This window comes from Phaseolus vulgaris, chromosome 7 (genome assembly GCF_000499845.2).
Source record: "Phaseolus vulgaris cultivar G19833 chromosome 7, P. vulgaris v2.0, whole genome shotgun sequence".
Lineage (NCBI taxonomy): Eukaryota > Viridiplantae > Streptophyta > Magnoliopsida > Fabales > Fabaceae > Phaseolus > Phaseolus vulgaris.
This window is the reverse complement of record NC_023753.2, coordinates 39516055-39527804: the sequence shown is the minus strand read 5'-3', so window position 1 is coordinate 39527804 and position 11750 is coordinate 39516055. Positions and strand designations below refer to the sequence as shown.

At 32.7% G+C, this 11750-nt stretch overlaps 2 protein-coding genes across 2 annotated transcripts; one reads left to right on the top strand and one right to left on the bottom strand.

Annotated features, from left to right (window-relative positions):
- Positions 1–969: 969 nt before the first annotated feature.
- Positions 970–9076, top strand: LOC137827502 (uncharacterized). Its single transcript, XM_068633663.1, has 13 exons — positions 970–1482; positions 2420–2558; positions 2725–2792; positions 3019–3078; positions 3173–3376; positions 3445–3573; positions 3972–4670; positions 5997–6189; positions 6298–6491; positions 6767–6871; positions 7508–7647; positions 7940–8218; positions 8330–9076. The coding sequence occupies exons 1-13, from the start codon at positions 1090–1092 to the stop codon at positions 8592–8594; spliced, it is 2868 nt and encodes a 955-aa protein (XP_068489764.1). The 5' UTR covers positions 970–1089; the 3' UTR covers positions 8595–9076.
- A 485-nt stretch (positions 9077–9561) lies between these two features.
- LOC137827511 (uncharacterized) lies at positions 9562–11691 on the bottom strand. Its single transcript, XM_068633675.1, has 3 exons — positions 11364–11691; positions 10902–10955; positions 9562–10161 (listed from the first exon to the last, which is right to left on the bottom strand). Exons 1-3 carry the CDS (start codon positions 11453–11455, stop codon positions 9804–9806), a joined length of 504 nt encoding a protein of 167 aa, XP_068489776.1. The 5' UTR covers positions 11456–11691; the 3' UTR covers positions 9562–9803.
- Between the last annotated feature and the right edge of the window lie 59 nt (positions 11692–11750).

Sequence of the window (11750 nt, the reverse complement as noted above, 5' to 3'; positions counted from 1 at the left end):
AAATAGTGTGAAACCCATATTTTGGGTATTGTATGTTTTGTTTTTAATATATATATATATATAATCTTTGATCAATATGTTTACAGTTTTTTTATCTCTTAAAGAAATTTTATTTTATTTTAAAAAACCACAGGAAAAGAAATATTTGAAAAAATATGCCAGATAAAGATTTTAGATTAGTTGGTGTTGTTTGAAACTTACAAATCCCACTATATTTTAATCCACATAACGAGTATTTTTAGCATATACTTTTAGCAAAAATAATTCAATTATTTTATGTACATATAATCTTTCAATCGTATAATATGAAATAAATAATTTAAATTAGCAAGAAGATCAATCCCAAGAAAATTATATAATTATTATCTTCTGAAAGATATTAATAATATTTCTGTTCTCTTTGAAAGATATAATCTCTCAAGGAAATAAATTATAAAATGTAATTTAAAAAATTAATAATATTATTATTTATATTCATACTACTGAAATGTTTTGTTCAGGTACTAGTTGTTTCTAAAGTACAAAAAAATGGGATAAAAACGTAAATTATGAAATAATTTAATATATGAATTTGAGTAAAAGTGGTACATAATTATTAATATACAAGTGATTGTAAAAGTAAATTTTATAATTACAATTTATAATAAGAAACAGAATTTAAGATAGAATGATATATACTTTCAAATTGAGGAATTAATTTTTTTCTTCTAAATTTGAGAATCAAAATCATATTTATTTCAAATTTGACGGACTACAAATAAAATTAAATTAGTAATATTCTACTTTTTTCATATATTTTTGTATTACATTCACTTTTTTTTTATGAGTAAATAATCAATTTAATTTATAAATTATATTTTACTATTTTTTTTAATTTTTGAAATATTTAAGAATTAAAACAAATATAATAGATTTTAGAAAAACAAATAGAATAGGTTTTAGAAAAACAAATGAAACCTTAGAATATTTGAAGACCATATTTATTGAAGTTTTTCTTGGTTTCAGATAGTAACATCAACAAAACGCATAACACAACAAACACAGAAGAAAAACCCTAAACTAAACCCTCTGCAACTGCGTGCAAAATCCATGGCGAAATCATCAAAACGCAGCAGCAATGGCAACAGCACCGATTCGAATAAGAAGAAGAAGAAGAGCAAGAAATCTGGTCCCGAAGGCGTAGCCATGAAAGTAAAGGCCAAAAGCAACAAAAGCAATGGCGGCGGCGGCGGCGGCAGCAATCCCTTCGAGTCGATTTGGTCGCGACGGAAATTCGAGGTGCTGGGCCAGAAGAGGAAGGGCGAGGCCCGGCGCATGGGCCTGGCCCGAACCCTGGCTATCCAGAAGCGGAACAACACGCTCCTGAAGGAGTACCAGCAGAGTGCAAAATCCTCCCTCTTCGTTGACAGGCGAATCGGAGAGAACGACCATGCACTCGACGAGTTCGGGAAAGCCATCTTGCGATCCCAACGCGAACGCCAGGTTCTCGATGATTTTTGTTTGCAAATTTAATTTATGATATTTGTTTAGTTTTAGTTTTTAGTTCTCCTGTTTTTTAAGCAGTTATGGTAAAAGTGAAGAACTTTAGCGTTGGAGGGGTGTTAGCCACACTATGATTAATATTCATTCGAACAAGACTCAATAGAAAAGAAGTTAAAAATTGATTTAGTTTAGTTTTCGCAGTGTAGACTATATCAACCCATTGAAGTTACTGGTTTTTAATGTAGTTATGGTACAAGTCGATAACCTTAGCATTGGAGGAGTGCTGGCTACACATTTTGGTTAAAAGACATTCAAGAGTTTTTAAATGAGGGAGAAACTCAGAAACGACTGTGATTTTCAATGGATTTTGACTGATGAGAGAATGCGTGTTTACGTCAGTGTTGATTGCGAGCATTTTTTTTTCTTTTGCATACATAATTGGATGGTAGTGTAATTTTTTTTTAGGAGTTCTATTAATTTACTCTGGTTTAAATTCATTCAAGTAAGACTTTTTATATAAGAAGTTAGAAACACAAAAGTTTGTTATTTTCAAGAAATTTTTACTAATGACGAAAATATGTTGAAGTGAATACGTTAGAGGTTGTGTTGCAAGCATTTTTCTGTAGCATTCATGACTGGATGACAGTGTAAAAAAGTTTTGGGAAGTTCTAGTAACATACTGTATGTTAGAGTTTGTGTTAGCATTTGTCAAATGTTTTATACTTTTCAGTGTATTTAATTTAATATTTTGTAATTTTTGTTAGAGTAAATAGTGTATGCAGTGTCGATGGATTACAGTGTTTTCCAATCACAAAAAACCTATATGTTGTAGTGTGTTGGGGTTTATGATTAGTTGACAGTGAAAAAAACTATATTTTTATTTTAACTCTTTGTTGCTGATGTGCTGTTACTTATTTCTTTGTTTGGGTGTTTTTAGTTGAACATGAAGCTGAGTAAGAAAAGCAAGTATCACTTGTCCGATGGAGAGGAAGATGATTTTGAGGGAATTGATTCTCTTGGAAGAGATGATTTTGAGGAAGAGATGCTTCCTGACGATGTTGATGCTGAGACTCATGGTATGTTAACTATGTGGTAGTTAGGTGATTTTATGCAATGTTTTTTTCATGACTGCTAAATTGATGGCTTATTTGTGAACATTATGCTTCAATTGTAATGAATGGCTTAGTAAGCTGCTGATTTTTTTTTTGTATCTTGGGTTCATTTTGAGTGCTGGTTTTGCAGAGGAAATAGATTTGGTTCAGCGTAGAATGCAGATACCAGGGGAAAATGTGGTCGATGGGGAGGAACATGTAAGGCCTGTTATGCTATCACTGTTGGCACACTTACCTTTTTTCCTGTTATGATGGCATTGTGCCTACGTGATGTGTTCCATAATTTATGGATTTCCTAATCTGCTAGTGATTTCTCATTTGGTGATTATCAGAAATATTAGCATCCTGTCCTTGCTAAATTTTTGCAATATTTGCTTGATAGTTCAAATACTACGTTGGTTCCTAAATTTGACATTTTCTGCAGAGACACAAAAGCAAGAAGGAAGTGATGGAGGAAATCATCTTAAAAAGCAAATTTTACAAGGTGGGAAATGTTTCTCTTTAATTAGGGTAGAGTGGTTTATTTGTCTTCTCTTCTATATTTGTTGACAATTTTTCTTCTCTCCAATGCTTTCCAGGCTCAAAAGGCTAGAGATAAGGAAGAAAATGAACACTTGGTGGAAGAATTGGACAAGGACTTCACTTCCTTGGTTCACTCTGAGGCCTTGTTATCTTTGACTGAACCCAACAAGATGAAAGCTTTGAAGGCTCTAGTAAACTCAAATGAACAAAGTAACAAGGACCACATACCTACCAGTCGTAAAATGGAAAATTCTGTGCAGGTACCATTTATCCATGAACTTCCTCTTATTATAAGAATATCTACCTTCTAACTTTGTCTTTATGGCAGGAAAAACCTGATGACTATGACAAACTTGTCAAACAAATGGGATTGGAAATGCGTGCTCGCCCTTCAGACAGGACAAAGACACCAGAAGAGATTGCTCAGGAGGAGAAAGAACGTCTAGAGCAATTGGAGGTATGCTTACACGAGTTTTAACCCCAAGTTTGTTATTATACAATTAATAAATCACCCTTTTATGTAAAGCAGCATTTTCCCACATTTTGGTAATAAAGCTTTGATCTTAGCTATATAGCTTAGCTACATTTTAAAGTAGTTTAGACTATTGTTATGGTTGAAGTGGAGGGATGGGAATGAACCCTGGGCTGGTAAACTAAATTCATGAATCATGAGTGATGTTTGTATTAGTGTAATATTTTGTTTTTGGGGATGAGTGAACTTGGCAGCTCAGTAAGGTTGCTGCCTTTGTAATCCTGTGGTTGTGGATTCCAATCATGGGCTATGTGCATAAGGTAAAGTTGTATATATATTTATTTATAGAGTAAACTAATGAATCCTGTTATTCATTATTTAAGGAAGAGCGGCAGAAGAGGATGGTTGCTGCTGAAGATTCTAGTGACGAAGACAATAGTGATTCAGAAAAGGCATCTGAACAGAAACCAAGATCTCTCTCTGGGGATGATCTAGGTGATTCCTTCTCTGTCAATGAACAGATTATGACTAAGAAGGGGTGGGTTGATGAGATTCTCGAAAGAAAAGATGAAGATTCTGCCAGTGAAGATGATGATGGTGAAGATTCTGATGATTTGGAAAGCTCTGAAGATGCTGATGAAGAATCAGACGAGGGACTTGAAAAACACGAGAAGGATCTTTCTTTAAAAGATTGGGAACAAAGTGATGACGACGATGATATTGGTGCAGATTCAGAAGATGGAGACGAAGATGATAGTGATGAGGACAAACAAACAGATTCAGAAGACCTTGATGGGGTAGAAGAAAGACTAGATGCTGCGGTTCATATAAAGGCAAAGAGAGATGATTCTGTTAAAAATGTGAAAAGAGATAAGGATTCTTCAAATGAAAAGAAGATAAATGTTGGAGTAAAACAGTCAAAAGAGTCAGACATTCCTTATATAATTGAAGCTCCCAAGACCTTTGAAGAATTATGTTCACTGGTTGATGAATGTTCGAACTCCAACATTATTTTGATTGTCAATCGGATTCGGAAAAGTAATCCAATCACACTTGCTGCAGAAAATCGAAAGAAAATGCAAGTATGAAACTCATTCCTCTTTTTAATTTTTTGTCTAGAGTCTGATATTCTCTTCACGCTTCTTGTACATATCTACTGAATCCGTAATTGTTTTATTTGAAAAGTGCAATCTCTTTGACATTTTCAACTTGGCAATACTTTTTCCTTTGGTATGAACTTCAAAGTTGCATTGACAATTAATGGATAACCTATATCAATTACTGAAATATTTCCCTCATCTGTGTAAATATATTGGTTTTACAGCTTTCATACTCTTCATAATTTAATGAAACTTAGCTTAGGGAACAAAGTACTGTTGCTGTACTTACTGCCTATAAGATTTGATTACTGTCTATAGTGTAGTGAATGAAAACTTTTCCCAACTCGATTTTATTCAGATGTCATTCTTTATTAAAATAATCCTGCATTGTTGATTTGGTCAAACTAATGGATTAATAATACAAGCTAGATGATGGCTTTTGATATATATATATATATATATATTTTGTATGCAAGTGCCTGTGTGTCTATATTCTGTTGTAACTTTTTAATTGTTCCTTCATTTAAATTTAATTATTTTGCTGTTGAAAGCCATTCATGAAGATGTACACTCTTTTATTATCCTCTTTTGGTAAAACATTCTGGAATTAAGCATTGGTAGTCAATTAAGCATTGGTAGTTAAACATGAAGGTCCAGTTTGTATTTCCATTCACGGGGATGAAATGGATAGGTATTATGAATAGCTCATTATGCATTTTGAAATTTGTTTCGAGTCAGGAACTTAGGGTGAAATCTTTAGTACTTAATAGAATTTGAGAGAAGAATTGACGTATAGGTAGCCAACAGAGGGCCAATTTGCTGGTTAACAGTCAAGAAAATAATTTAAGGACATCTGAACAATTCCCTTTTTATAGGTTTGAAATCTCATTTAAAAACAAATCCTAACCTTTCAAATTGATTTGATCCGAGTTTTCTTTATTAACTTGGATAAAATGTAAGTGGAAGGTTAAAATAAAATCAACTTAGAATGTTACAATGGAGTGGACTGTAGGCATGATTATTGTTGAACTGTAACTCCTCCTTATCCTGTCTTTTGGCTGCTACTTGCTACTGCACCACAGGTAGTTAACCAAGTTAGTTTATGTTGCCATCGATGTATATATGGCTAGGTAGTTTACCTGATTGTTGTTTTTGTTCTTTTTGTAGACCAGATTGTCCCAGCACTATTTTTGATGTATCATTTGACACTTTTACATTCTGTTTCTAAATATGTCAGGATATTGTGGTTTGTGATTGTTATATGTCTAACTATATGGGAGGTGTTTATAATATATCTTCTCTTTTCAGGTATTCTATGGAATATTGTTGCAATATTTTGCTGTTTTGGCAAATAAGAAACCACTGAATATTGAGTTACTCAATCTGTTGGTGAAACCATTGATAGAGATGAGTACGGAAATCCCATACTTTGCTGCAATATGTGCTCGCCGCAGAATTGAAAGTACTAGAAAGCAATTCATCGAGAGTATCAAGAAATCTGGTCAGACTTAAATATAGTTGAATAGTTGCATTCACTATGTTAACTTTTGTTGAGAACTATTTGTTAGATGTTTTGGTAACACTGTCTGTAATTATTCTCTTGCCACAGAAAGTAGCTCTTGGCCTTCTTCAAAAACATTGTGCCTCTTGCGTTTGTGGTCCATGATATTTCCATGCTCTGACTTTAGGCATCCAGTTATGACCCCTGTGATATTGTTGATGTGTGAATATCTGATGCGTTGCCCAATTGTATCTGGTCGGGATATTGCCATTGGCTCTTTCTTATGCTCTATGCTTCTCTCAGTAAGTACTTCTTGCAACATACTTCATTGAGCTTATTCTGTCTAACTTGTACGCTTTTCATCTGGTATCACCAATAATGAACTCTGAAGGACTATCATTGAATGATGGCTATTTATGCAGTCGAAATGGAAAATTTCATTAGTAGTGTATGTTTCCACAAATGAGTTTTGTTTTTGATGATTACTTACTAAGATATTAATTACATTGCAGAACTTAAATTTTCACATTTCTTGTTAAATTTTCTGCTTGCTTATGTACTGAGTATAAAATGGCAGGTATTTAGACATTCTAGAAAATTCTGTCCCGAAGCAATAATGTTTCTTCAAACTTCACTGTTGGCAACGACTGAAAGTAAACATATTTCAGATGAAGATTCCCAGGTATGGCTTTTTTCATTGATCATCTGTTGTTTGAGTCATATTATGTGATGGGTGTGTATGTATATATTTTTGTTATATGCGGACCATTTACCTCATCACGTGTTATTGGCCTCCTCCTTTATTCTTTGCACAAGAAAACAATTGTAGATATTTTAGTCCTTTGGTAGAAAACTGCAGTCCTCACAAGTATTGTGAATATTGCTGTCTACTCTTTTCATTTAAACCGTACCCTCCTTTACTTGTAAACAGTTTCTTTTGCTACTGCAAATTTAATTGAGAAAACGACCATCCGGACAGTTGCTGTACATTTTTTTGGCTTTTGATCTGATGCCCTATACCATAACATTGTCTTTTTCCATGTTTACAATTCCAAATTACTCTTGACAATAAGTAATAAATATGGGAAAGGGCCATTTTACCCTTTCTTTATTAGTTAATTACTGTATGTTTAATGTAATAGAGAGTAGAAGAACATTTGATGGAGGATTAGTATGATATCCTAGCACTTGGGTAAATCCATAATCTTGTTAGACCCTGCATTTGGGTACAATATCGAGATGTAGTGCTGTTCATCTTGGTTGTACTACAGCTTCATGTTTGGACACTGAAATGACCATATAATTTGTTTTATCCCAGTTATATCATCTTATGGAACTGAAAGCTCTCAAGCCTATCTTGCGCATACATGAGACAGTGAATGCGATTAGCCCTCTGAATTTCTTCAAGATTATAGACTTGCCAGAAGACTCCTCTTTCTTCACTGAAGTTGGTTTCAGGTAACCAATAATTTGTTAGAACCATTTATCTTATTATGTTGACTGTCTTTGTTTTAAATGGGGTCTCAATGCATTTTAAATCAAAAAATGTTGGGATGAATACTGTATAATAATATGTGCTTGAGTTGCATTATCAAGAACTGGTCATTTAGATTGTGTTATAGCTATAGTCTTGATAATTAATACTGGATGCTGCTAATATTGAAGATTGTTCAGGGTATTGATTGTTGATTTCTTTTTGAAGGCTTATGGTTTTCATTTATCTTGGCTAATTATGATTCATTCATTACAGGGCTAGTGTGTTAGTTACAGTTGTTGAAACTTTACAAGGATATGTTGACGTCTATAAAGGCCTAAGTTCATTTCCTGAAATATTCTTACCAATTTTAAGAATATTAAATGAGATAGAAGAACAGAAAAATATGCCAAATTCATTACGAGATAAAATTAAAGATGTGGCTGAGATTATTAAGTTGAAAGTGGATGAACTTCACACTTTGAGACGACCACTTCAAATGCGGAAACAAAAGCCAGTACCGATCAAAATGCTGAATCCTAAATTTGAGGAAAAGTAAGTCTCTCCTTTCCCTTGCTTGCATTTGATAACATGTTTCCCGAGTCACGTGAATCAGAAAATTAACATAAATCAAGCACTTAAATGTCATATTCGTTTGTTCTGCAGCTATGTCAAGGGTAGAGATTATGATCCTGACCGGGAACGGGCTGAGTTGAAAAAATTGAAGAAGCAGTTGAAGCGTGAAGCTAAGGGGGCTGCACGAGAATTGCGTAAAGACAACTACTTTTTGCTTGATGTGAAGGACAAAGAGAAGTCTTTACTGGAAAAAGATAGAGCAGAGAAGTATGGAAGAGCTAAAGCTTTCCTTCAAGACCAAGAACATGCCTTCAAATCTGGACAACTTGGAAAAGGGAAGAAAAGAAGAAGATAAAAGCTTCGTATTTTTCCACATTCAGTGTTAAAACACAGTACCTTCATATTAATCAGCTCAAGGAGTGGTTTTCTGCTGCCTAGCTTACAGAGTGGATAAATCATGAACAGCTTGGAAGAAGAATATTTATGGTGTGGTTAGAGAATAAGGTAGGCCTTATTTTCCCCACTCAATATTAAAAGTTGAAACAAATGGTAGTGATTAGAGAGGGTATGAAGAGCTGAGATCTTTAATCTGAGAATACCCTTGCCTTCCCAACTTCATCTTCTGGGAAGGAAAGTTTTGGGATTAGGAGATGCAACTTCATCTAATTTTGTACTCTATTTTTTTTTCTACAATCACTCATGATGTAAGGATTTTTGTTAGTAAGCAATTTTTAAGGACTTCCACAAGTGTGGAGTTTTGAGGCATGTCTTGATCATGATCAACTTTGTAACCTGTCTAAACTTTTGAATGTGACAAACAGAAAATTGCTTCAAAAATGTTCTTTCCCAGTATTTTTTTCTTGAAAAATACTTTTGGTAATGTAACATTTCTTAGTTTATTTTTAAACGTATTTAAGGTAGTAATATAAATTAAGATTTATAGTTAGTATTTTTATTCATAATAGGAAAAGGCTAATTATCATCCTTGAAGCATTAGTTGCCAAAATAAAAATAACATTAAAAATCAATAATTACTTATATTTGCTTTTTTAAACATTGGAATGTATTAATTATATTCTTTAGTTTATATTTCTATTTTAATTTCAGTGTAGATTTTTTTGTGAGTAAGTTCACCTTTATTCATTTTTTTTTGCAAGAGATATATTCTCATAGAGCATAATTAATTTAAGAAAAAGCACATGAAAATCAGAAAAAGAGTTTATTTTTTTTAATTTAAACTACTTTAGTCCTTTATACATTTATTTCCCTGGAATTTAATTTAATAAAATGTTCTGTAAAACATTAAAACAATACAATAAATGTTTAGCCAACAGAAACTTCAAATATCATCAAATTTATAATCAAAATCAACATGTTTGTAACAAATCAACACAAATTACAACATGTTTGTAACAACATCAAATCACATCTTCTACCCAAATCATGCCAAGAAACACCATCCAAACACAAACAAAGCCTTGATACAATAACCAACACCACTTAATAAGTTCTTTATTTTTCACGTCAAAGAAGTAAAAAACTACTAATTTACTCATTCAAAATTTCAAACCAAACAACCATTTCGTTGATCACTACGCAGATTACGAAAATAAGCTGTAGGATTGCGTTCAAAGCTGTTTCTTGAAATGCGACAGTTCCTCCCTGGAGCCTTCATTGTCCTCCCTACTCCTCTGCAACAACAACAACAACATCCGAATACCACCTGAATCATCTTCCAAAGAAACCAAACAAGAACAATGGCTGCCAAAGCCACCCCTACAGCACCAGCAACATGCAACAACATTTCTCCATCAATTCCAACTTCATCACAAGAGTTATCCTTAACGTTAAATGTCTGTCCTGTGAATTTTTCAAGTGTTGGATTAATCGTTGCCCCCAAACAACTTATCAGGGACACCAACCTAAAACATAGAATTTCTGTTTGTTTCAGTCAACCATATAAAATTGGATTAATGGATCACATATATAAGGAATTCTATTCTATGTAGCATGGACACAAATACAGATACGATACAGATACAAACTCAAAAAGTACGTATAATCTCTAAAATGTAAGACACATATCTATATATTATATAATTATGAATTATATAAATTGACAATAAAGATTTATGTGCACGAGCAGGTTACAGTTTTTTTTAGTAGATGTTTCTCATCACTAATTCAAAAGAAGTTGTTCCTTATTTCTATGATCATAATAAGAATTTATTCATTAAGTTTGAATTTTTAGAAAATAAACGTATTTCTCATTTTTAAAATTGTGTTACAACTATACTAAAATGATTAGAAATTTAACAAATATTTTTTAAATTAGACACTTCATCGTGTCGATGTCCGATACGTCATTTAAGAGACATGTTCGAACCCATAGATTCTATTTATAAATAGATAGTATTACAAGAAAGAATGTATCACTTAATTTTCCAATCAATGATGAACTCTCTTTTTCTCTGAAAAACATAGCAGTATATAAAATCTTAGATTGCATAATAGTCTCAATAAACTTCACTGATACATTCTTAACAACTCTTATACCATCTTATTCAAATTAATCTCACAAAACCAATCATATATATATGTAAATAGATAGATAAATAAAAGAAATACATTATCTAAAATCAGCAAGGGTATAATCTCTCACCAGTTGATGACACAATCCATGGTAGTTTGAAGACTGTGGAGAAAGCTGGAACCCCTGAATAGGAAGAAAACAAGTTCTCAATAGTTTGAAAAAACCTCAAATGAATATTACTTTTATGAACATAATTAGCTGCGTTTAAAATTGGGATGAATTTCTCTTTGTCCTTCAAATTAAAAAGAAAATGTTCTAATTTCTCTAATTTGAAAAAAGATCTGTTTTAGTGCCAACAGAGATAATCACATGGTGTGTTTTTAAGGATTAAAAACGAAATTGTTCTAAAAAGTAACTAATGTTCTTGAACTTAAGAGAGAGAGAGAGAGAAAAAAATAAAGACCTAAAACATGATTAAACTGAAAATAAAAATCTGCATAGTGCATGGAAAATTAACTCAAAAAACCAAGTAAATAATGAAAAAAAAAATATGTATATTATCTGGAATCATCAACAATGGCATAATCTAACCAATTGGTGAAACTGTCCATGGTGGACTGAGACTCCAAAAGTGTAGAGGCCCTCAGAAGAAAGTGTGAACCCCTATTGATGAGACGATCCATGGTGAAGAAAGGATGAACCTTTGAAGAAGAAGAAGAAGAATTTGGATGGATAGTGTTGAGTAGACTAAGGGTCAATTTGTTTATTTATTGATTTGAAAATGAAGGGAAAAGAGAAGGGCACAAAGATTGGTGGAGATAAAGTGAAAGAAAGTAAAATGGGTGAATAGTTTTTAGTAGCTTGGTGGAGAAGTAGTAAAATGATGAGCACTACTAGGCTAAGCAATAATTGTGGATTCAAAAGTATGCTACCACAAAGTACCTTAATAAATAAGACATGACAAAACAATCTTATAAA